The following is a 24,302-nucleotide window of genomic DNA, read 5'->3' on the forward strand; positions in this document are numbered from 1 at the left end:
AGGTCGTGAGTTTCTCTACAAAATGCTGACCAAATGAAGTTTCATGAGACATTCCAAAGTGTTAGGAATGTTGAAGGAAAATGTTACACACTCCTTATTTCACTAGTGTTAAATAAAATCTCCAGATCTTTCTGCAGTGCTTTTAGTAAAATTGAGCTTCACAAGCTTGATGTGTGGAGTGAAAAGAAGAAAATGGAAAAAAACTTTACATGTTTTGGGGTTCATATTATTGCATTGTTTGCAGAGGTGAGAAATAAAGGAAGTGAAACAGGTTTGATTAGAGGGAGAAGGCAAGTTCAGTCTTGGCAATGTTACAGTGTCTGCAAGAAGTACCAGAGGGATAATCAGAAGAAAATTAGATATATGTCTGGACTCACAAGAGGAAAGTAGACTAGATAAAGAATTTAGGAATAATTGGTTCAGGTGATAAATTGAGTGAAGAAATGGATGAGATCACTCAAATGAACTTAGAAATGGTCTGAGGAATACCAAAATTAAAGCAAAATTAGGTTTTAAAAAAGATGCCTACAAAATATATTAAAATGGGTATCTATAGAAAGAGAAACTGTACTGAATTAATGAAGGAAGAAATCAATGAATAAAGAATGCATGAATGAATATAGATAATAAAGTTTCATTTATCACAATATATGTATTTCTTTACATTCACTGACCTTCATATCATTAAGACCAGTCCATATTATTATTTGATTGTTTGACCTAAGATACGAAAATACAAAATTTTTTTCCTCTTCATTTTTTATGTCCACAAGGTGTGCAGAACTTAAGGATAACTTACAATGTTGCTGGGCTATATTCCATGGCTTACTATCATTGTTAATTCTATAACAGTTATTTTTTAATGCTGCCCATCCTTGTGAACACGATCCTACCAAAAGAAAAATCCCGTTAAAGATGAATTCAGTAATATAACATTTCATAATTATATTTCTTAACATGTATACAAGTTAATTATGAAAACCTCATAGTATTAAGTGTGCACCTTCCCTGTATTGCTCTCAAACCAATAAAAATATTAAAGCTTTGTTTATTAATCAAGTAGCAAATAAATTACCACCAATTAACATAGTTTTATAAATAGCTGTAAGAATTAGTTATGCAGAATTATTGTCCAATGATAACTTTATTAAAATAAAAAAAGATGTTTTTCTTTCTAAAGAAAACCTTACTTTAGATTACCTTTCCTTTCCCTTACTTTTGTACTGGTAGCAAACTTTTTATCATATTTCAGGTTTCTTTTTATTTTGGAGTACTAGACACAATGCTTGCTAAAAAATTTTGCTCTCAGTCACTTGACTTCAAAAGTATTTACCTTCCAGAAAAAAAGCTGGAATGGCTGCTTAGCTTTATTCTCCAAGATTATGTACCACAGAAAGCCTGGAGAAAATAGCAGCCTGTTCAGAGAAAATCTTGCACATCAGTTCATGTTAATATTCTACCAGTGCCTCAACTCAACACAGTAGGAATACGTGAGAAAGTTCTGAAGATCTTTTGTCTTTTTTTTCCCCACAGGAGAAAGGACGCTTAATTACCTTATTTTATTTTTTCTTACTATTTGAGTGTTTCTGTACTTCACTTGTACAATACATGTGTTGTGTCTTTTTTATTATTCCTGTAGGGGATATTAAAATGAGACTCTCAGACCGTCACAAAGAGTCTCCTGCCCTCATCGGCTATCTATGATTCTGTCCCCTTCTACCTGTTCCCACCTTGCGGAGGAAAGACATGAAACTAGGAAGACCCTAAAATTGAACACATTCACCTTTCCCCTAAACTTTTCCTAATTGTGGTCAGGTCTGATCATAGATGAGTAACACAGAAGCTTTAAATAGGATGAAAGATCAGTGTGTTTGTAATATATGGTGATGGATCTTTTAATACCTGAAAATGAGACTGTTTGTTGACTCATTAAAGTAACCTAAAACACTATGGAATTTGTATGACTCATTGTCAGAGTAAAGAAAAAGAGAACCTACTTGGGTTTAAAGGAAGTGCTGGGAAGAAAATAAAGTTATTAAGTTGGTTTCTTCCATTACTCCGCTAAGTCCAGCTTGTTCAATAATCAGTCAGATACCAGAATGATATAGTCAAAAAAGGAGACTATGCTAATTGGTTTACAAGCAGCCTGCAGTGATTAATACTTGGCTAGATCACTTTCTTTTGAAATACAATACAACTGCCACATTATCTACAAAATATATAATAAAGATATAATGAATGATGAACCAAACGTCTATATACCTGTTTCAACTTGAACATCCAGTCTCTGAAATATGTTTGTGAAATCCAAATGTAACTCTTTAAATTCAAATGTGAAAGCATAAAAAGTTGCAGGTTTTAAATTACCCCACTCATAAACCGTAACATTATTTTGCATAATTTGTGAATAATTATTAAAAGATATTGACACTGATATATCTTTGGAAGAGGGCACACTCCAGTTAAAAGAAACACTTGTAGTTGTTGCTATTGTTTGAATATTGCTAGTTGAGATTCCACCTGAAAAATCAGGGAGAATAATTAGTACAGATTCAAATAAAATTGAATGAAACAAAGGATACTGAGTTATATGATTCACCATTAGAAAACGTTATCTACCCATAAAATATTTTCTAGACTATATGGGAGTTTCTTCTATTCTACATAGAATGAATGAATTAGATTACAGAACCACATTATATTTTTTACATAATCTGGATAACACTTAAAATCTCCACTCTACCTATCCATTCATACTAGTACACATAAAATGCCAAAACTGAAAACTATATTCTTACCTTAGTTTATAATTTTCTTTAAATTCTGAGACTTACATTATATAAAAAATAATACTATTATAATTTTACAGTACCATTTTATACCTGTTAATCATTGTAAAATTTAAGTTATCTGGTAATGAAAGTTTACATAGTTGATAACATATACATTACTTACGAATTTGAAATGACTTTTCACTTAAAATTTGTCCGTATCTCATGGACTGTAAAATGATATGATAATCTTCATTTTCCTTTAGTGTTATTATTAATTTCTGACGTCTTTGTGAGTCTGCGAGAATACTTTTTACATTCTGCAAATAATTAGATTAATCTGCTTAAGAAATATTTATTGAACATGATCTCTAAGCCAGGCACATTAATTAAAAATTTGACTTTTGTATATCTCCTTCATAAAAGTAGTTTTTCAATATGGAATATAAATATATATATGAAATGTTTATTTCTACATAAGACATTTTTTAAATAATTATTCTCCTGTGGTATATAAATTCTAAAAAGAAAAATAGTCATTCCAATGAAAAAGTTAAATATTAATTTGATCAACTACTTATTAAAGATATTTCAAAAAATGCTAACATTTTATATATTAATAAAATAAGAAACCCTGATAACTATTAGGTTCCTATTTACAATGTGGCACTTGGTAACAACAGATTTACACTATGCTTACTTTTTATCAGAACCAAGAAAAGATTCCTTACTTTTTGAGCAAAATCATTAACAAGTTGATATTTTAAAAAATAAAATTCAGGATTTCCTCCCTTAGGAAATTCATCCCATTCAATAAAAACTTCTGTTGTTTGTGTATTCATTGGTATATAATGAAAATTTTTTGAGATCTAAAATGGAAAAGAGAAGAAACTGTAAAAACCAGTAAAAATGCATTCTTGATTGTTATTTTATAAGCGGATTTATTAAAATGACACCTAAAATACATCAAATTATAATTTTTAAACATTTCAGCAGTATCAGTGTCTACACATAAGTTACTCTGTCAGTTACTCTATTTATAAATATAATTTTGAAAATGACTTCAGTAAAGCAAGTAAAATAAGAGCATGGAAATTTAAGATCCATGTCTCTCTAACTAGGAAACATTGTATGCCTGGGGTAAGGGAAGAGGCAGAGACTCAAAGTCTCAGGAAAAACATGGCAAACCCTCCTGGAGTGCTAATTGTGAAACTTGGTGATAATGTCTACAAAATTTAATTATTTTGCAGACATTCTTGACAACATATTTGCAAAGAAAATACATTTAGGTACAAAATGTTTGACACTGAGTCATTTTAGACCCTTATTTCATCTATGTGTAATGAAAATATTAGCAAAGTAAGACAGACCACAGGATCAGAGACCTTTGATGTTCCCTCAATGACAAAAAACACTTCAACTTTCAAAAGAATATATGTATCAAAATTCCTACCAAAAACAACTCTGAAATGCTTTATTATACTCTCTTCTTTCCAAATTCTGACTTATCTCCATGATCGTCCCCAACACAATTTTTAAGCTATAAAAATACATATGTGAGTGACACCTAGCAAAGAAAATTTTTTCTCTTAGGTACTAAACCCGATATTTAGCATTATTTTCCTTCAGTATACTCCTTATTTTCCAGAATGATAGATTCAATGCAATCACATCTTGCCCATTAGCTAATTATTCCAAAGAAGGTGCACTCAAAAACGTCTTACCTTAACAACATATTGTAACCAGAGCAGTAGAATAATTAATTTCTCCATCTGGAAAGTAAAGTGTATTCAGTTCAATTAAACATGTATTTTTTAGCTTCAAAACTAAACTATTGGACATTCTTTAAATGGAGTGTATATATCATTTTAATATCATGAATTTTCAATTTAGAGTGACTGCGCATCCAATTGAATGTTAAGGCATTAATAGGTGAGTGCTGCATAATTTTTCCACTAAATAAAATTGGAAACATTAATACTTTCCAAGAAATAACACAATAACGTATTTCTAGAAACTGCTTTAATTAAGTATAAAGGAGATGTTAGAAATAAAATGAATTATCAGGCAATTACACAAAATTACAGTGCGTTGTGTGAAATTATTTAACCTCAATTAATGGAAATCTAGAACACCTACGCAACTGCTGCTGCTTTGGAACTAATCCCTCACATTTTAAAATCACACCATCATCATGAAAAATATGTCGAAATACATGAAACTGAAACTTAAATAGAAACAACGTTCAATAGTCGTTTCAACTCAATTTATTTTTAAAATATATTCATCTAAAAAGCTTGCCTAGCCTTTCATAGGAACGTGGAGCCCCCAAGGACCTACAAACTTTTATATTCAACTTAAGATACAAAGAAAAAAAACCTGTATTTTATATATGTTTTTAAAACTGAAAATACCATTTTAATAGTAAACAGTTCCCCAGGATCAAATTTAAAGCTCCCGAAAGCTCACTGTAAAGCAAGTTTATTCCTATAGAATCCTCTTTAGTTCTTCTTAAGCAGGTGTTTACCTCAGATAAAATGCAACCCAGTTAAAAAGAAATGCTTAATAATTAAATCCAGACCCTTCCACAAAACTGCAAAGCTTTAACTTTGCCCATTTTCCCAAGCAACCTGATGTAAGTGTTCTAGGGCTATGGTATTAATTTCCCCCCTAAACCTAAGCGTAAACTATAATTTTGAAGGCTGTGTACTATAATACAAATGCGAAAGTGGAAAGCTTCAGGATGCCCGCTCTTTAAGTCCAAATCCCCGCTCAAATTCAATTCTGTGAGTCACTGTGTTTGCCCTGGGAGTGTGTCAAGAGCCCCTGTCCTAATGCGCACTATTTTAGAGTCAAAAAGCGCCAATTTCTGAAACAGGGAGAGAGAGGCAGAGTATAAACGAAAGGATTGAGGTTTAAAGAATGGTTAGACTGGTGGAGAAAGAAGGAAAGAGCTGAGACCTGGAAGACAGTCAAAGTGCAGGAGATGCAAGGCTGAGAAGTCGCAGGTGCCACGGCACCCCTGCAACCCGCTCTGACCCCCATTTGGACCCGGACCCGGACCTGCAGCCGCGCGGCGCCTGTGCTTTGCAAGTTTCGGGTGCCAGGGCAACTGGCCTGGAGGCGCTGGCACTGCTCTGGGTGCGGCGGCCCAAGCTGCCCACGATTCCTGGGTCACAGCCCACCTCGCAGCCTGCCTCCCTTTAGTCTCCTTCTCTCGCTCTGCTCCAGCTCTTGCTGCAGCTGCTCTGGCGGCTTTCATTTGGGCCAGCGATGGCCTCTCCCTGCGTTGGGTTAATTAAGCGAATGTTTCCATGGAGACAGGAAGCCTTGGGAAGGGAGAGGAGTGGGAGCCAAGTCCCAAAACATTGAAATGTGGAGGAGAATTGCATTCTACATGGAAGAAGGGAGGAAAGGGAGGGGCGATGAAGGAGAACGCGAGGTGGGACACATTGGCATCTCATTTAAAACCAAACCAAAACAAAACAAAAAGCAGACGTCGACTATATGGCTGTGAATAGCCCAGTTTTGGCTTAAGATCAAATTTGTGGCTTTGTATGAAGCCACACTCCTTGTTAACGTGTGTGTGCGCGTGTGTGTGCGTGTGTTCTCTGCGGTATTTGAGAATGTTGATTGAACCCTGAGATCTCAGCTTCCCTGACATCTCCCTCCCCTCGTGCTTCCATTTGCTTAGCCTGCGTCACTGTGTCCTCCGACATTGCCAGCTCAAAACTGAGTTGACCCGTGCTGCCTTCCTTGACTGTGGAATATTTCATTCACTCGTGTGATTTCAACCATATTCAAGATTTCCAATCACTCCGTCTTGGATTTCATGTCTTTCCACGGCTTCAGAGAAGTATTTATAGCTCCAAAATAGGCATCTCCATCTGGATGTCCCTACAAACGATTCAAAACCATATTTTCAAACCTAAATTTATAAACTCCTTTTCCAGCTCTTCCTGAGGAAAGGATCCTTCACCCAAACAACCAAAGGAAAATCACCACCTCTTCATCCTCAGAGCCTTTTCTCACCACCCAGTGCCACTTTATCCTGCAAATCTCTTTGATTCCACTCCTAAACTGCCTCTTAAGCTGTTTAATTCTTCATTATTACCACTGTTACAGACTTAATTGAAAACTTTAAATCTCTCTCTCTCTCTCTCTCTCACACACACACACACACACATACACACACGTGCGCGATCTCACTTTTGCTCTGTCTGGAAAACATGTATCATGTTAAGAGTTTGTACCTCAGTGCAGATCCTGTGGCTCCTTTTACTAGCTAAGCAGCTCTTCGAAAATTTGGCTGTGGTGAAGAGTAAGCTTGAAGAGTGCTTAGTAGAGTGTAAATACTTAATTGAAAGACAACCAACATTAGTTCACTGCAGCTACTGCTAATACACTAACACTTGGATTGTGTCTCCTTGTTTGATACTCCCAATCTCTCTTACATACTGCTAGCCAGTGTGATCTTTCTGAAATACACACATGATACTATATAATCATGCATGGAGGGTACTTAAAAGCCTGTTGTGACTTTTTGTTGTCTATAATGTACCTCTTGCCAAATTCACTTTTCAACCTCATCTCTCTCCTCTCCTCCTTGGCACTCTGACTTCCATGTACCCTCAATGAAGTAACAGGCCATAAACATTTACATCTCTGTTTTCCTGTAGATATTTGTTTACACTGTAGCACAAAAATTTACTTTTTATACATTTATGTCCTCAGCTAGATTAGGAACTCCATGATGGCAAGGATTCAAGCACAGTTATAGGTGTGAACTATATTTGTTTTGTTTTAATTCCTGGGGATTCTGCATATCTTTTGAGTCTTTAAAAGTAGAAGGTATTGGCCAAGCATGGTGGCTCATGGCTGTAATCCCAGCGCTTTAAGAGGCCAAGAGAGGTGGATCGCTTGAGCCCAGGAGTTGAAGACCAACTTGGGTAACATGGCGAAACCCCGTCTCTACAAACCCATCTCTGTAATTTTAAAACATAAAATTGTGGCGTGTGCCTGTGGTCCCAACTACTTGGGAGGCTGAGAGGGGAGGATCACTTGAGCTCAGGAGGTTGAGGCTGCAGTGAGCCATGATCATGCCACTGCACTCCAGCCCAGGTGACAGAGTGAGATCCTGTCTCAAAAAAATAAATAAAAATAAAATTAGAAGGTGTCAAGGCAATTATACCACAAAATGATCTTATCACCATTGAATTAGCTTCTAGCTTTGAGAAATATGATCAAATTCAAAATCCATTAAGTAAATTGAATAATGGGTATGTATTTTCAATATGGCCTCCTGCCTCCCATTTGCTGTGTAAACAATGTCATTTTAAATAAGTAGCCTTCATAACATTATCATCACCTGTGGTTTACAGTCTCTCCATTAGGTCAATAAAGTAGGTAGCAAGCTAATCAATAGGGTTTCCCTAACCAGCAAGCAAAATGCTTTCCTTGCTGAAGGATGTCCTTTGAAATAGTGTGGTTTTGTTCCTGCCTTACCCTTTTATTAGGCCCTAACAAATTAAGTATAGAGAAATTAAGTGAAAGATTTAAGAGAATTATGGGTTTTCACTTCCAAGAGAAAAAAAAGTATAACTTTAATGATATTTCAACATGATTCCTAAAGAACATAATTTATTTTTCAGAGGGAGAAGCATAGATAAAAGCCATTTAGGCAACAATGGAGGCAACTACTATCCTATGATGTGATTCTTTCCAATATCCATAAGGATTTTTCTTTCTTGATGCTTTACTCTTTAGAGAAGACAAAATCCATCACATTCCAGAGTGTGGAAAACTGAACTTTTGTAAGGTTAAAATGAAATCATGCTTAAGAATTGGAGACTAATATTAAAACATCCTTCCTTAAACCTGGAAAAAAATGACGGTACAGCTTTTTGTTTTTCCTGGTCTCATTATGTTTCCTGTTCTTGCAAGTCTTTATTACTGTCCTCCTTTAAAGAAGATATTTTACTCAAAATTTGCCACAAAAATAACATTTTCATAAGCTGTAATGTATTTCAAAATTAGCCGTATTTCTATCACTATTTAAGGGAAAGCCATTGTTGCTATAAAATTCATAAGCTTTATTTTGGTGGCATGAATTATAAGAGAAAGAAAATAAAAGATGGGTTAGCAGCATTTTTCATCCATATTTGGTTTCTTAAATGTGATGCCAAAACGTTTATTTTTTATTTTGTTTTTAGTTTTATAACTAGGCTTGGCCTTTTCTACAATGTAAAATTTCCTAAAAATTTGTGGTATTATTTTTCTAGCATGTTCATTTACACAGTATAAAAATAGTTATTGCAACAGTTCTTATATGAAAAGATATTCAATCAACCAAATTAATCCAAATTAATTTACTTCGAGTGAATATGGCATATTTAATAAAGTGGCTTCACTTCAAAATCCAAGATAAATATTTGGACTCATTGTTGTGGGTTAAAATTCAAATATCTTGTTGAAAATTGGGACTAAACAAAAAGAGTTTTTATGTCTGAGTTGGTGGTGGCTGTGAAGTAATTCAGAGCTCTGCTCCGTTTATAGCTTTCCTAATAGATGTTTTTAAGGTGGATGCCAGGACAGGTGGGAATTTATTTATCAAAGAGATTATCAGCACATTTAACATATTTAATTAATGAATTCAGTTCAGCAAACATTTACTGAGAAATTCTGATGAAGAAAGTATCTTGGATTCAGGAACAGGAAAGAAAAGACAGCAAAACCCTGACTGACTGCAAAGGCTTTATATCCAGAGAACAAGATTCATTATCCTTACACTTTGAAATGTCAGAGAAAAAGAAGAGAAGAGCAGAGGATAAGTGAGTCCTGTGAGCTCATAGGAATGGGCAATGACTCTGGCTGGTCCAAGTGCAAATCTCTAGTCCCTATGATAGGCAAAATTCTAGGATGACACCTAAGATTCCCACTCCCTAGTACTTACACTCTATAATTCTCTTCCTGTGAGGGGGGTTGAGACCAGTGAATGTGATGAGATAGTCAATCCAATGATTATGTAAGATTTTATTGCAGCAGAACAAGAGAGGGGTTCTCCTGCTCGCTTTGGAGAACTCAGCTGCCAGGATGTCAGAGGGCCAAGTGGTTAGGACATGAGCATGGCCTTTAGTAGCTGAGAGTGTGGCCCAGCTGACAGCCCTCACAAAAAAATGGAGATCTCAGTCCTACAATCACAAGGAACTTAATTCTGCCAACAATGTGAATGAGCCTGGAAGAGAAGGACTCCAAACCTCAGATGAAACTACAGAACCAGCCAGCAATTCAGTTTCAGGCTCTAAGACATGAGCAGAGAACCCAGCTAATCTACATCCAAATGCCTAAGCCACAGAAACTGAGATCATAAATGTATTTTGTTTAAAGCAACTAAATTTGTGGTATTTGGTTTCACAGCAATGGAAAAGTAATACACGCTCACAGTTACTCTGACTGGCCAGTCATTGCACTGGATTTTTTTAAATAAAGCTCAGAGATAGATGTTCTCTCCTTTTTATTGGCAAATACATAAAGGTTGTTGCCTCAAAGGTAAAGGGCCATGTGCAAAGTTGCAGTTGCCCATGGAGCAACCTGCAATGCGGTAGGAAAGAATGAAACTGGCAGAGCAAGAGAAGCAGAGATTAATGCACTCAAGTCCTGACATTTCATTCTCTCCTGCCTATGTTAAGTTCGGTTATTGTTAGAAGGAAATATTTATCTCAAATTCTTTGAAGTAGATTTCTTGGAGTGAATTCATGCCACAACCACTACCTCCCCTGGGTAAGTAAGTATAATAACATCATTGGGATTTGAACTCAGTCTACTTCTAGAGGCTGGTCTCCTTACCATTAATCACATAAAGAGCTATAGAATATCCTTACTGATTAATTAATTTCCTCTTCTTTGATATAATTAAACCAGCTGCTGTTAGAGCAAGGAAATGAATATAACTATAACTAGATGTATTCTGGCACTACTTTTAGCATACATCTTAATATGTGTATATAGCCTATGTACTTATTCTACAGGTAGAAATCATTTCCTAAACATTGACTTTGCCAGGCAGGGTGGCTCACACCTGTAGTCACAAAACTTTTGGAGTCGGAGGTGGGCAGGTTGCTTGAGCCCAGGATGTTTGAGATCAGCCTGGGCAATACAGCAAAACCTCATCTCTACAAAAAATACAAAACAATTAGCTGGGCATGGTAGCATGTGCCTGTGGTCCCAGCTGCTCAGGAGGCTGAGGTGGGAGGATTGCTTGAGCCCAAGAGGTCAAGACTGCAGTGAGCCATGCAGGCTGCACTACAGCCTGGGTTACAAAGTAAGACCTTGTCTTAAAAAAAAAGGTATAATATATATATATTTGTGTGTGTATATATATACACATACACACACATATATACATATATATACACACATGTTGATTTTAATATACTGATTTTAACAGCAAATAATTCTCATGTATTTGATTACACATTTATTATCCTAATATTACAGTCAGCTTATTTCCTTAAGACTCCGTTGCACAATTTTATGGATCTTTTGTACAATGTTGATATTTGATTCTCAAAATTTGTGCTGTTCTAAAATAAAACAAGTGATAAGACTTGGAGTGCAAAAAAAGTATACTATATGAATTACAATAGTTCTTCTCTTGAAAATAAAAAACTAAAAAATAAATGTTCATCACAGATGAGGAGAAAGCACAATGTTCTATTTCAATTTGGTATGCCACATAGACATGCAGCACATGCATGTTATTTTAGCCAAAATCAAGCTGCTGAATATGGTCAGGTTTTTACCATGACAGATATAAGCAGTGACCTTTTTCAATATTTTTTAATTCTTAAGTGAAGCAAAACAAGTATGATGTTGGCAGATTTTAAAGGGCCAGTGGGAGTTTCTCTTTTAAATACAAACATTATTATCTTCAAATACGAGTTACAAATTCCACATAAATTACAATGCAGCATGCTTTGCTCAGCTAGCCAATGTTTTTCTCTTCTGCAAAATGTTAGCAATACTTGTTTGTAGTTGGTATTACTCAAAATGGCTAATACTAAAAAAAAACAATTAAATGAGACTTGTTTACATATTGCTTAAATAGTAAAATTTATGCCTTGGAGTAATTTTGCTTTTTTAACCTTCTGCCAAAATCGCTATTTTCTAAGAACCTCACTATCTCTTTAAAAATAAAACAAAGCAAAACAAAATAAACACTTGCTTATTGAAGGTAACTTCAAATATACATACAAGTAAAAAAAATAGAAATTCACTCAAAATACCACCAGCCCAAGATAACCAATGTTGAATATATACATGTGTTTCTTCCCAAGATATTTTCTGTGCAATGTGTGTGTGTGTATATATATATATATATATATATACATATATATATATATATATACACATATATATATATACCTTATTTTAGCAAGACAGGAATAATCCAGTTATTCTCCAATTCCTCAAGTGGTAATAGAGTATAACCAAGAGTAATCCATATACACAAATCATTAATAAACAGCCAAAATGACATGAAAATAAGCCATATAACCTATGGAATATTACTGCAAAGAAAAGGAAAGACAATAGGATCCTAAAACATCAGAGGAATAACAAATTAGTATAAGCACCTTGTCAGAAAATTTGGGAACAAAGTACAGGAGAGTTTGGTTTTTCTCTAAAGGGTGCAAAAGACATGTAGAAAAATATTTAGAGGAAAAAACAGTCTGGCATAGATAAAAAAACAACTTGAGGTTAAAAAATTGGATGATATAAAAATGACATTAGATAAAAAATTAATGCAAGGAAACTAAAAATTCTGCATTCACAGAATTATAATCTACACTGATTGAGGTAAGTAAATTGGTATTGTGGAAGGAAAACTTGAAAACCTCTATAATTATACAGAACAAAAAGATGAAATATGAGAGAAAATGTCAAAAGTATGAGAGATAAACAACATACATATAATTATAATGTTCCTGTGTATAAAACAAGATTAACTGAAATGAAAGCATATCAAATAAAACATACTAGTAATAGAATACATTTTATGTATATAGAAAAAGACCATGTGGAGATTGAAAGACTTAAAACATCTTAAGGAATATCAATGGATAGAGAATCATAACCATACACATTTTCACAATATTGTTGAATTCAAACCTTGAAGGAAAATTTCAATAAGCAACAACTTAGGAAACAAAAGTAATATACCTATAATGGTACCAAATATTACCTAGAACCACTTTTCTTTTGCAATACAAACTGTCCAAACACAGTGAAGCAATGTCTACTTTTTTGAAAGTAACTAAGACCTCAAATTTTTATACCCAGCTATTTTATATATATACATATATATATACATATATATATATGTATGTATCTCAAGTCCTTTCCATGTGCTTAAAGTTCTACTAACTGCTTTACATATGTTATTCTCATTAGCCTGACACTATTTCTATAGGACATTTGAAAAAACATGAAGTGTAAAATTGTTCAATTTACTTAGAGTCACAAATAATTGTATAAAGATTTAACATTGTACCTATTTGATCTGAGAACTTGAGACCTTAGCTGTCATGCTATGCTGTGAATAAAACCTTCGAATATACAATCCATGTGCCTTTCCAGAGAAAAATTACTTGATGTTACATGTCAAGCAACCAAGAAATAAAGCAAACAACAATTCAGTAATGGAGACATTAGGCCTGGCAGTAAGGGTTATAGCTAATTCATATATAGAACTATTAGGCTGGGTTACAAAGCTGAGCTTATTTATGTGTTTGTGTGTTTATGTACATGCATATATGGCTTTTGATATAAAATATTAATATAGACAGATATAATTAAAAATAATTTTTTATTATACTTTAAGTTCTAGGGTACATGTGCACAACGTGCAGGTTTGTCACATATCTATACATGTGCCATGTTGGTGTGCTGCACCCATTAACTCATCATTTACATTAGGTATATCTCCTAATGCTATCCCTCCCAACTCCCCCCACCCCACGACAGGCCCTAGTGTGTGATGTTCCCCTTCCTGTGTACAAGTGTTCTCATTGTCCAATTCCCACCTATGAGTGAGAACATGCAGTGTTTGGTTTTCTGTCCTTGCGATAGTTTGCTCAGAATGATGGTTACCAGCTGCATCCGTGTCCCTACAAAGGACACGAACTCATCCTTTTTTATGGCTGCATAGTATTCCATGGTGTATATGTGCCACATTTTCTTAATCCAGTCTATCATTGATGGGCATTTGGGTTGGTTTCAAGTCTTTGCTATTGTGAATAGTGCCGCAATAAACATACATGTGCACATGTCTTTACAGCAGCATGATTTATAATCCTTTGGGTATATACCCAACAATGGGATGGCTGGGTCAAATGGTATTTCTAGTTCTAGATCCTTGAGGAATCACCACATGGTCTTCCACAATGGTTGAACTAGTTTACAGTCCCATCAACAGTGTAAAATTGTTCCTATTTCTCCACATCCTCTCCAGCACCTGTTGTTTCCTGACTTTTTAATGATCGCCATTCTAACTGGTGTGAGATGGTATCTCATAGTGGTTTTGATGCAATGTGGTTTTGATGATGGTATTTCATTTGCATTTCCCTAGTGACCAGTGATGATGAGCATTTTTGTACACCAATCACAGACAAACAGAGAGCCAAATCATGAGTGAACTCCCATTCACAATTGCTTCAAAGAGAATAAAATACCTAGGAATCCAACTTACAAGGGATGTGAAGGACCTCTTCAAGGAGAACTACAAACCACTGCTCAATGAAATAAAAGAGGATACAAACAAATGGAAGAACATTCCATGCCCATGGGTTGGAAGAATCAATATCGTGAAAATGGCCATACTGCCCAAGGTAATTTATAGATTCAGTGCATCCCCATCAAGCTACCAATGACTTTCTTCACAGAATTGGAAAAAACTACTACTTTAAAGTGCATATGGAACCAAAAAAGAGCCCGCATCGCCAAGTCAATCCTAAGCCAAAAGAACAAAGAACTTAACTCTTTCAACCAACTGCCGATCAGGAAATCTTTGAATCTATCTATGATTTGTAAGCCCCTACCGTCCATATATCCTGCCTCTGTAGGCCAAACCAACGTGTACATCCCATATGTTAATTTATGTCTTTGCTTGTAAGTACTATCTCCCTAAAATGTATCACATCAAACTGTAACCTGACCACCTTAGGCACACTTTCTTAGGACCTCTTAAGACTGTTCCTTGGGCCACAGTCAATTGGCTCAGAACAAACTGAATAAACCTCTTTAAATATTTCACAGTTTTACTGTTTTTGGTCAACAATATAACCACAAATCTCAATATATCAATTTTAATTAGTCAAAATATCTGGATTTCAAAAATTTAGTGTTATTTTCTATGTAACATGAACATTAAGCATAAAACTTTGCATGGCAATTAATTGTCTGAAAAAAAACCTCAAAAACATTTCAGTTCCTATTAAGAGCCTCTTTTCTGCTGGTAGGCATAGCAAGTCAAGAGACTGTCTGTCTCTTCTCCTTCTCAGCTTCACTGAATTGATAAATTAGTAATCAATTTGATTCACCTCTTAAAACTAACATGAATGACAGGTTTTATTTTGTTAATAATTTAACTTTTAAAAATGGAATCAAAATTCCTAGATTACATTCATTGTAATATAACCTTTAAAACGTAGTGTTAGGTAAGTTAAAGTTTGTAAAATTGTTTGTCCTTATAGGGCATAGTTTGAAATTACCAAGTAAGAAAATAGACACAGGAAAAATAGACAAAAGAACTACAGTAAGTATGTAAAAAGGTTTGAATTCAGTGTCAAGCTCAGATACATATACTAGTATCATATGAGCTGATTTTTTTGCTTATTATATCAATGAGTTTATCTGTTACTACATAATATTGATGATGATAAAGGAAACAAACTCATAAATAGGGTTTGTGGGAGCAAAAGTTGATTCACCAGTTGTGGAAGACAAATTTGGCAGCAGGAAAAGAAACTCTTCACATGTTGATACCACTTGATTCTTCAATTCCACTTCATGCTTAAGGATTTAAATGAAAAAAATAGAAATAAATTAAATATCCATTAATAGACTGGCTAAGTCAATTGTGATATTCACTTAGTGGACTATTATATAGCATATAAAATCTCTGCTGCAGAAAAAATGCATAAGAATATAAGAATTTTTACCAACTTAAAAATTACAGAAATATATGTTCAAGATCAGGAGAGGCAGAAAGGCAAAAATAAATAACCAAATATTCAAAATAAATTATTTGTTTGGCTATTTTGTTTTTACTTTCTACAATCAATACATGAGAGTCTGTTTTTTACTCTTCTCCCTCCCAACATGACAGAGTATACAGTTAAAAGTCTTTACTGATTTAATAACAAAACAATTGCATCTTGTAGTTTTAATGTTTATTTCTGAGCCTATCAGGAAGTATATACGTATGTGTATGTATACACAACATAAACACACACACACACACACACGCAGCGTTGAGATCTGTGAATGGCCAGGGAAGGGGACTGAGAAAGAATGGCCATAGAGGTTGAAGTAGAGCCTGAGGTGGGGAAGACTGGGAGGAAGTAACTTAAGGAAAGTGAGATGATGTAGGAGAGGATCAAAAGCAAGTACAAGGCAGATTGTTAGACAGCAGGCCACAACTCACAGAGACATACCTGGAAAGGCCAAATGGAACCCCTACATCTTGGAAAGATCACTGGGAGTGAGGAGCAATGGTGAGCAAATTCCTGGCTGACTCCTGGGCCTGTCACGCCTTGGTCAAAGTTCACCCCATAGGATATTAACTCCTCTGCTCTTTCCAGCTGTATTACTCAGCTCATCAAGGCATTCATGAGGGCACGTGCTTCTTTCCAGAAGTGGTGGTGGAAGCTAGAGCTCCCATGGCAGGCACTGGGCAGGGATGGAGTCCTTCCTCCACAGAAGTAGACTGAGCAGTGATCAGAGGAAGGGAAGGAGGCCCCGGTGGGGACTGGGACAGCTGCGCATGCACGGTGCTCTTCCTGTGTCCACAGCCTGATGGGAAGAATCCACCACGAAGGTGCAAGCAGAAGCGGGTCCAGCACCACCAGCTGCAGAAACATGAGCATGTGCCTAAGCAAATCTCTGCATGAGCAGAAGTGGAGGGGTGCATGTATCGAGAACAATTTATCACCTACCAATCCGCTTTCAACCCACTTCACTATGCTTTTGTCCATAAGAAACAACAATTCTTCTTTCTATCAATTCAGTGACTCTTCATCATTTGACAGACCGTAACTCCTGTCCCTTGTATAGCCTTGTATTCCCTTGGTTCTATGACCTCCTTCAAGGTTCCAGGCTTTACTTCAACCTCTATGGCCATTATTTCTCAGTCCTTTTCCCAGGCCGTTCTTTTTCTATACGATCCCTTAGATGTAAGAGGTCTTCAAGACTCAGTGTTGGCCGGGCGCGGTGGCTCACGCCAGTAATCCCAGCACTTTGGGAGGCCAAGGCGGGCGGATCACGAGGTCAGGAGATCGAGACCATCCTGGCTAACACAGTGAAACGCCGTCTCTACTAAAAATACAAAAAAAATAAGCCAGGCGTGATGGCGGGCGCCTGTAGTCCCAGCTCCTCGGGAGGCTGAGGCAGGAGAATGGTGTGAACCCGGGAGGCGGAGCTTGCAGTGAGCCGAGATCGCGCCACTGCACTCCAGCCCGGGCGGCAGAGCGAGACTCCGTCTCAAAAAAAAAAAAAAAAAAAAAAAAAGACTCAGTGTTGGATCCTGCTTTCCTCTCACTATATACTCTTGCCCTAGATAACTTCATTCATTCTCATAGTTTCATACAATTTATATGTTAACAAATCCTAAAAATACTTTAACAAAGATTTTTTTGAGCACCAAACCAATAGAGATAGCCACATTCTGATAACTTCACTCAGTTGTCTAATCAGCCGTATCAACATGCTCAGAAATGGATTCTAAATGTTGCCATCTCATAGCTAAAATTCACCTTTCTTTCCAAGGTGTCTATCCTCCATTCATCCAGCTGCTGATCAAACTCAGAGGCATTCTCAAAACACTTTTCTGTGTCATAATGATTACCATCAGACTTTACCTCTGAAATATATCTTATATACTACAATTTCTCCTATCTGCACTGTCACTGCCATTTCTCACCTGTTCTATAGCAATAGCATCATAACAGCCTTTTTGTTTATTGCTTGGCTTCCCAGTTCATCTCACCAGCCTCATTCTATACCACACTTCCCATTACTCAAAACAAAGAAAAAAACAAACAAAATTCTGTTTACCAGTTCCCTGGTCAGCCTTTGTCCTTTCCTCTCAAAAGACCTTAATACACGTTGTTCCCTTCTCTTGGAAATGCTTTATCGTTTGACTCACACTCATCCTTCAGGTCTCAGCTTACACATCATTATCTCAGAGGCCTCCCTTTACTTTTCACCCAAACCAAATTAGATTTTGCTATGTCACTATCTCAGCAACCTCTACTCTTCCTTTGCAGCATGTATCATAACTTAAAATTGTTCATTTATTTATATTAGTATATATATATATTTGAAATGCAATACATTCATAATTCAAAAATCAAAATGTATATTAAGATACACATGGAGAAGTCTTGTTTGCACCCCAATCTTCATCTACCCTGATCCACCTCCACCATTGGTTTTTGCCATTTTATTAGCTCATTGTTTACTTCCTATGTAAATATGATTATATTTTCTTATTTAGGCCCTTTTGAATTTACAACACCTAGAAATCTGATATGCTGTTCTAGATTTCAATACATTATTCAATTTAAAAATATATGTTAGAAATCATCCCACATCAATATATACATTTCTTTTTCATTCTTTTTTCACAGATGTATAGTATTACATATGTGGATTAACATTTTATTCAACTATTGTTGGTTCTTCTGTATTACAAACAATGCTGCAATTAATAACCTTCACAAATACCACTTTGTATTTGTACAGGTGTTTGTACAGCATACATATTCTAGACAGTTTGATCAAACCAAAAAGCACTTCTAATATTAGTATACATTGCTAGGTTTTCCCTAGGATTTCTACAATTTTGTGTTACCATCAATGACATGTGAGAATGCTTATCTTCCCAGAGCCTTAAAAAATGAAAGTATCATTAAACTTCTGGTTTTTTACCAGTCTGGTAGGTGAGAAATTGAATTTCAGTGTAGATTGAATGTAAAATACTTTTTATTAACTAGAAGTGTTCTCAGTTATCTTTTTTGTTAAAGGATCCACTAGTCTTTCTTTTTCTTTCAACTATCAGTTTATATCTTTGGCTCATTTTTCTATTAGGTTGTTAATTTTTTCCTTTTGTTATTTTTTTCAATGGTTCTTTACATACAGGAAGATTAGACTGTGTCACTGATATGTCAAAATATTGTTTCTTTGGTTTTATCTTTTTTTGACTTTTTTCTGCCAAGCAGAATTTGTCTGTTTTCAGTTTTCTAACTGTTAAATCTATGAATCATTTATTTGGGGTATCTGGATACTGAGTCACAATTAGAGTGGCCCTCCCCAATCTAAGATTTCTTCCCTATTTTCTTTTGTAACTCCTATCTTCTTTTGTTTTTGAACATTAAAATCTCTGATTCATTTGGAGGTTATCCTAATGTCAATGGATGTATGAATTCAAATTTTTCTTTATCTATGTAACCATCCAGTTGTCCCAACACCATTTATTGAAAGCCAATTTGCACTCTTCTGCTGATTTCAGAGTCATCTTTATCATATGCCACATTCTAATAAGTTTTGGGATCTCTTTCTGGACGTTCTCATATCATATGTATGGCTATTTAAGGTCTGCTTTCTTACTAAACTCTAAGTATCATGGGGGTTAGGACTGTGTCTGTTTAGTTTTGCCTGTGTCCCAAGAGTTTATAATAGTGCCTGGCACATGTAGGCCCTAAATGCATATTTGTTGTATTTGTTGAATGTTTATAAAGTTCTAGGAGAAAGTTTCCCTTTTCTCCACAAATAGGTTTAAAGATTACTTAATATTTTTAATAACGAATATTTTACAGAAAGTGGAAATAAAAATGGGCAATAGACAATATACAACATTAGTTACTCCTATTTGAGATACATAACATTTTCTCTTAAGTGAAATATTAATATATTTTAACCAATTACATTTAATTATATATATATGTTAATAGGAATCAGAGAATATTGAAATGTTAACATCTCAGGAACACTTATATTAAGCATAAACAGGATAAATCAATTGCATATACAGTAAACACTGGGATTTGCAGATGCAATGTTAATTTTTTCGTACATATTTAAGTAACCCAAGAGATCTAAAATATTCAGTAAGTTGCAATATTTTGGGGACACACGATTTTGAAATGAAAACATTAGTATGTGAAAGCAGATAATCTAGTTTAAGCCTAAGCCCACCCTTGAGGCCCAGTACCTGCTTTGCAGTGAGACTTTACTATTCTTTTGTTGATGTTTGAATTCACTTGATACTCACAATTACACTAAGTAGAGCGTTCACTCCTTTATACTGAGGAGAAAATTCAGACAATTTTTAATTATAGGTGGCAAAGAATTTGGGCATTTCCAAAGACCTCAACACATTCTTCTTGCAAATGCCAACAATCTACCATATTTTAAAAGTGCAGCATTCCATTTTAAAGTTATTGATACATTCAGATAAATTTATTTCATTCTTCATTGGCAAAGCGGCAGCATTAACAGCAAAACAGCACTCAAATTCAATAGTACGCAAGCACATCCTCAAAATTAAATATTAATGAGACAGTAAGTAACTAAATGTTAAATACTGACAACACATTTAATAGCAGTTTTAATGATATAAAAAATAAAAGTTCAAGATCTATCTCCTCTATTTAGCAAATGATGCTATATTTCCCTGCTCCTTACTATTGGAATAACAGTGTATGGGGGGCATTTTATATTAAACTTAAAATACTTAAGTCTATCCAATGCAAACTCTTTAAGAATGAAAGATTCTGTGATATACTCTTACTACATACTGCTCAGGATTTTAAAAGTGATATAGTACTGGAATAAGAGAGAGCTAGAATTTAATCCAACTGTTAACATGAATTTACTGTATTATTACACTGAATAAATTTATACGAGTCACACAGCTTCTCTGGTTATCTGTTACACCTGCAAAATGAGGGGAATTTATAATGACTTATCTAATAACCATTCAGGTTTTAAATAATCTATTATCTATCTCTAAGCATATCACTCTTTATTGCTATCTCGATGACAATTTTAACTGATCACATTTACCAGATTAAGGAGTACATATTAAAGGGTATCTTAATTTGGATAACTATAGCAGACTTTGCAAATTAAGGAAAAAAGAGCTATTGAGTGAAACTGAAGGAATTTTGCAAAATAACCTTCCAATTGATGAGAATATACTGTATCTGCACCAAGTGGCAATTAAATACATAACAGCATTTCAGCTGAACAACTTACAGTCATTTGATTTTCTAAAATAGAGTAAAGCAATAAATTTAATTTTGCTATTGAAACTGTATATATTTTGTACCAATTGCTAAATTTCCACATTCCAAGTCTGAAAAATATAGTATTGTTAAACAGCATAAATCTGCCACATGCCTAAGTAATAGTAATAAAAGTTAATTCTATCTGACATTATGATGTTGTATAGAGTTCTTGCAACCCAAGAGTTTAATTCCACTGGCATGTACAGTCTATGGGTTCCTGGAGAGTGTACATAATTTCAGTACCATTTCCTGAGCAATACAGAGGCACAGAAAAGTTTCGTACTCCATGTTCACGACAACACTTGCAGAATCTTAGGTGACTTTCAATATTGATGTTATATATGGTAGCTGATGGGCATTTGCCGTCACAAGATGCAATATTTATCTGTTAAGAAGTGACAATGAGAAAAAAAGTTTTAAACTTATAAAAGTACTGGTTATTATTTGATTCCACTAAGAAAATCTGATGAAAAGCTTTCTTCCTCATCACTCCAACCCTCAAGCTTCTGCATGTTGCAAGATTGTAAAAAACAATAAATGAAACATCATTCACATAAGTCAAAGGGATGTTTCATGGCAATGCTCAACATAGCATTCAAAGCATTAAATGTGCACACATAAGTCGACATAAATATATACGGAATATGTTAATCACAGTGTAATTAATCTATTGTAACCTGTGTCATATCATGGCTCAAGTATGCTACAGGTCATATTAAAAGGGACAAAGTTAGAAGCAGAACTCTTTTTGCTGAGTAAAACTGCGTAGTGAAGACAACATGTAGTCAAATACATTTAGATTCAATTTCTATCCCTCTGGATTGCAACCGTCATTCAGAACTGCTGATTATGCTAAGAATAATTCATACTTCTTCACAAACAGAATATTGCAACATTAGAATGTAGGAATAATCTCAGTTAAATGTTGTAAGTGTTGGCATTTTGTTGGCTTACAAACTTATTCTTTCTGTAACACACATACTTTCTAAAAAGATATGTGCGTTTATGTAGCAAATGACATTTTTCCACTTACAGGGCTTTGGCTCATACAGTCCTGTTTCCTTATGACCGATTTAATGATCACTTTCTGGCATATTCTTTCTTCTCGTTTGCCTGATAAAATATAAAATGTATTTATTCATCAAAGGCCCATGTGAAATTGTTTCTTAAACATATGAATATATTTACAGTTGAAAATTGGTGTATTTATATAAAATATATTCCAGTATTGAAAGATATTTAAAACTTCTCTCTTACATTTTTATGTGCAATATTTATTTTCACCTTCTAAATACATTTTCTTATATTTTCTGGCTTTACACTTATTGATTTCCACTTTATATTTTATTGTCTTAGAACAATTATCATAATCAAAAATCAGAAATATTCCACACATGTAATAATGCTAATATCAACCTGTGTGTGGCATATATGTGTTTAAAATAATTTTTGGAATGAACCATAAGGTGTGTAGGTAGATATATGCATACATAATTAATGCATAACTACATATATACATCAATTTTAAAATAAAAATTGAGAGATGTAAAACTACATTATCTTAATGGACATTAATATAAAATAATGCAAAATTTTAATAGAATCACTTATCAACCATATTGAAGTGTATGGATGAGTCATACTTGATTTTATGGCTCTGAAATGGTCTTTTATAATTTCAAATGAAAACACTTTGTATGCATTCATGATATCTTAATATGTGTCTGTGTGTGTAATGGATTATCATGTGCTATTACATGCAAGCATCTATATTTAATGATGTGTGATAGTGGATGTAATCCCTGAATCAAGATGCAAAAACCAAGGTTCTCTCTATTCCAACTTGCTTTGTTACTTTAGGAAAATCACTGAATTATCCTGCTGAGTTTCCTTACTTACAAAAGAGTGAACTTATATCCCAATTTTCAAATACATTTAGCCATGAAATCCTAATTTAAAGCAATCTCAACATGTAAAATAGAGAAAGATTAAGCTACTCTGCTTGAAGGAGAGATGGGTAGCTAAGACTGACTGAAGCATTACTGTCCTCAAGGTCACTCATGACTTCCAAATTGCTAAATTTCAAGATCATCTCTCAGTTCTCGCCCTATTTGACTTCTCAGCAGCATTTGACCCAGTCCATCACTCTGTCCTCTTTTTTTTTTAAATTTTATTATTATTATACTTTAAGTTTTAGGGTACATGTGCACAACACACTCTTTAATGCACCTTCCATACTTGGCTGCCTGAGCTCACCTGCTTTGGTTTTCATCCTATCTCACTCATGGCTCCTCCTCAGTCTCCTATGCTGGTTCTATCTCTTTTCACTGACCTCCTGCTCATGGTGTGACTTGAGGCTCAGTGCTGTTGGTTGAGTGCAGGCTGTTCTGCCCCTTATGGTGCTTTCATTCAGTGATTATTTCCTTAGCCCTTCCATTCTTACGTAAGTTCAAGAATAAAGAATAGTCAAGGAAAAAAATCATCTTTACCATTACCTATAAGATGCCTCACCCCCTTCTTTCTATCACCTTCCTCCTCTCACTTTCTCTGCAATAGCCACATTTTGCTATTTCCTCCACTGTGAACACTCTTCACCATCTGGGTGGCTTCCCAAGGACACTCAGTCTCTACTCAAATGACGCCTCATCACCAAGGCATTTTCTAAGCCCCCGCTTAAGTTAGCAACCCAGCTCCTCTCATTCTCCATTCCTTTTATTCTACATTATTTTTCTTTATACCACCCATCACTAAATGACATATTAGAATATATTTATGGGTTCGGTGTTTCTTCCCCTTCTTGATAATGAGCACACTCCATGCAGATATTGCTTCATTCACTATTATGGTCCCAGTGGCTAAAAAGATGTTTGTCATGTAGGCACCCAGTAAAAACCCAACGAGTTAATTCATTCAGTAAATGAAACCAGGGCAGCATTAATTTATCGTTAGCTGAGTTTGTTTG

General features: G+C 34.9%; 1 protein-coding gene across 2 annotated transcripts in view; it reads right to left on the reverse strand.

Moving 5' to 3' along the window:
* Positions 1-20,484: 20,484 nt before the first annotated feature.
* Positions 20,485-24,302, reverse strand: part of OTOGL (otogelin like) — a 161,223-nt gene continuing 157,405 nt past the window's right edge. The window contains exons 57-58 of one of the 2 annotated variants that reach the window (XM_030821838.1): positions 22,374-22,453; positions 20,485-21,725 (exon numbers count right to left, since the gene is read on the reverse strand). In XM_030821838.1, coding sequence (XP_030677698.1) covers positions 21,525-21,725; positions 22,374-22,453 — 281 coding nt within the window. In that variant the 3' untranslated portion in view covers positions 20,485-21,524. The remainder of the gene's footprint in view (positions 21,726-22,373; positions 22,454-24,302) is intronic. The other variant, XM_030821839.1, reaches the window with a different exon arrangement.

The sequence above is a fragment of the Nomascus leucogenys genome, chromosome 10 (genome assembly GCF_006542625.1).
Source record: "Nomascus leucogenys isolate Asia chromosome 10, Asia_NLE_v1, whole genome shotgun sequence".
Taxonomy (NCBI): Eukaryota; Metazoa; Chordata; class Mammalia; order Primates; family Hylobatidae; genus Nomascus; species Nomascus leucogenys.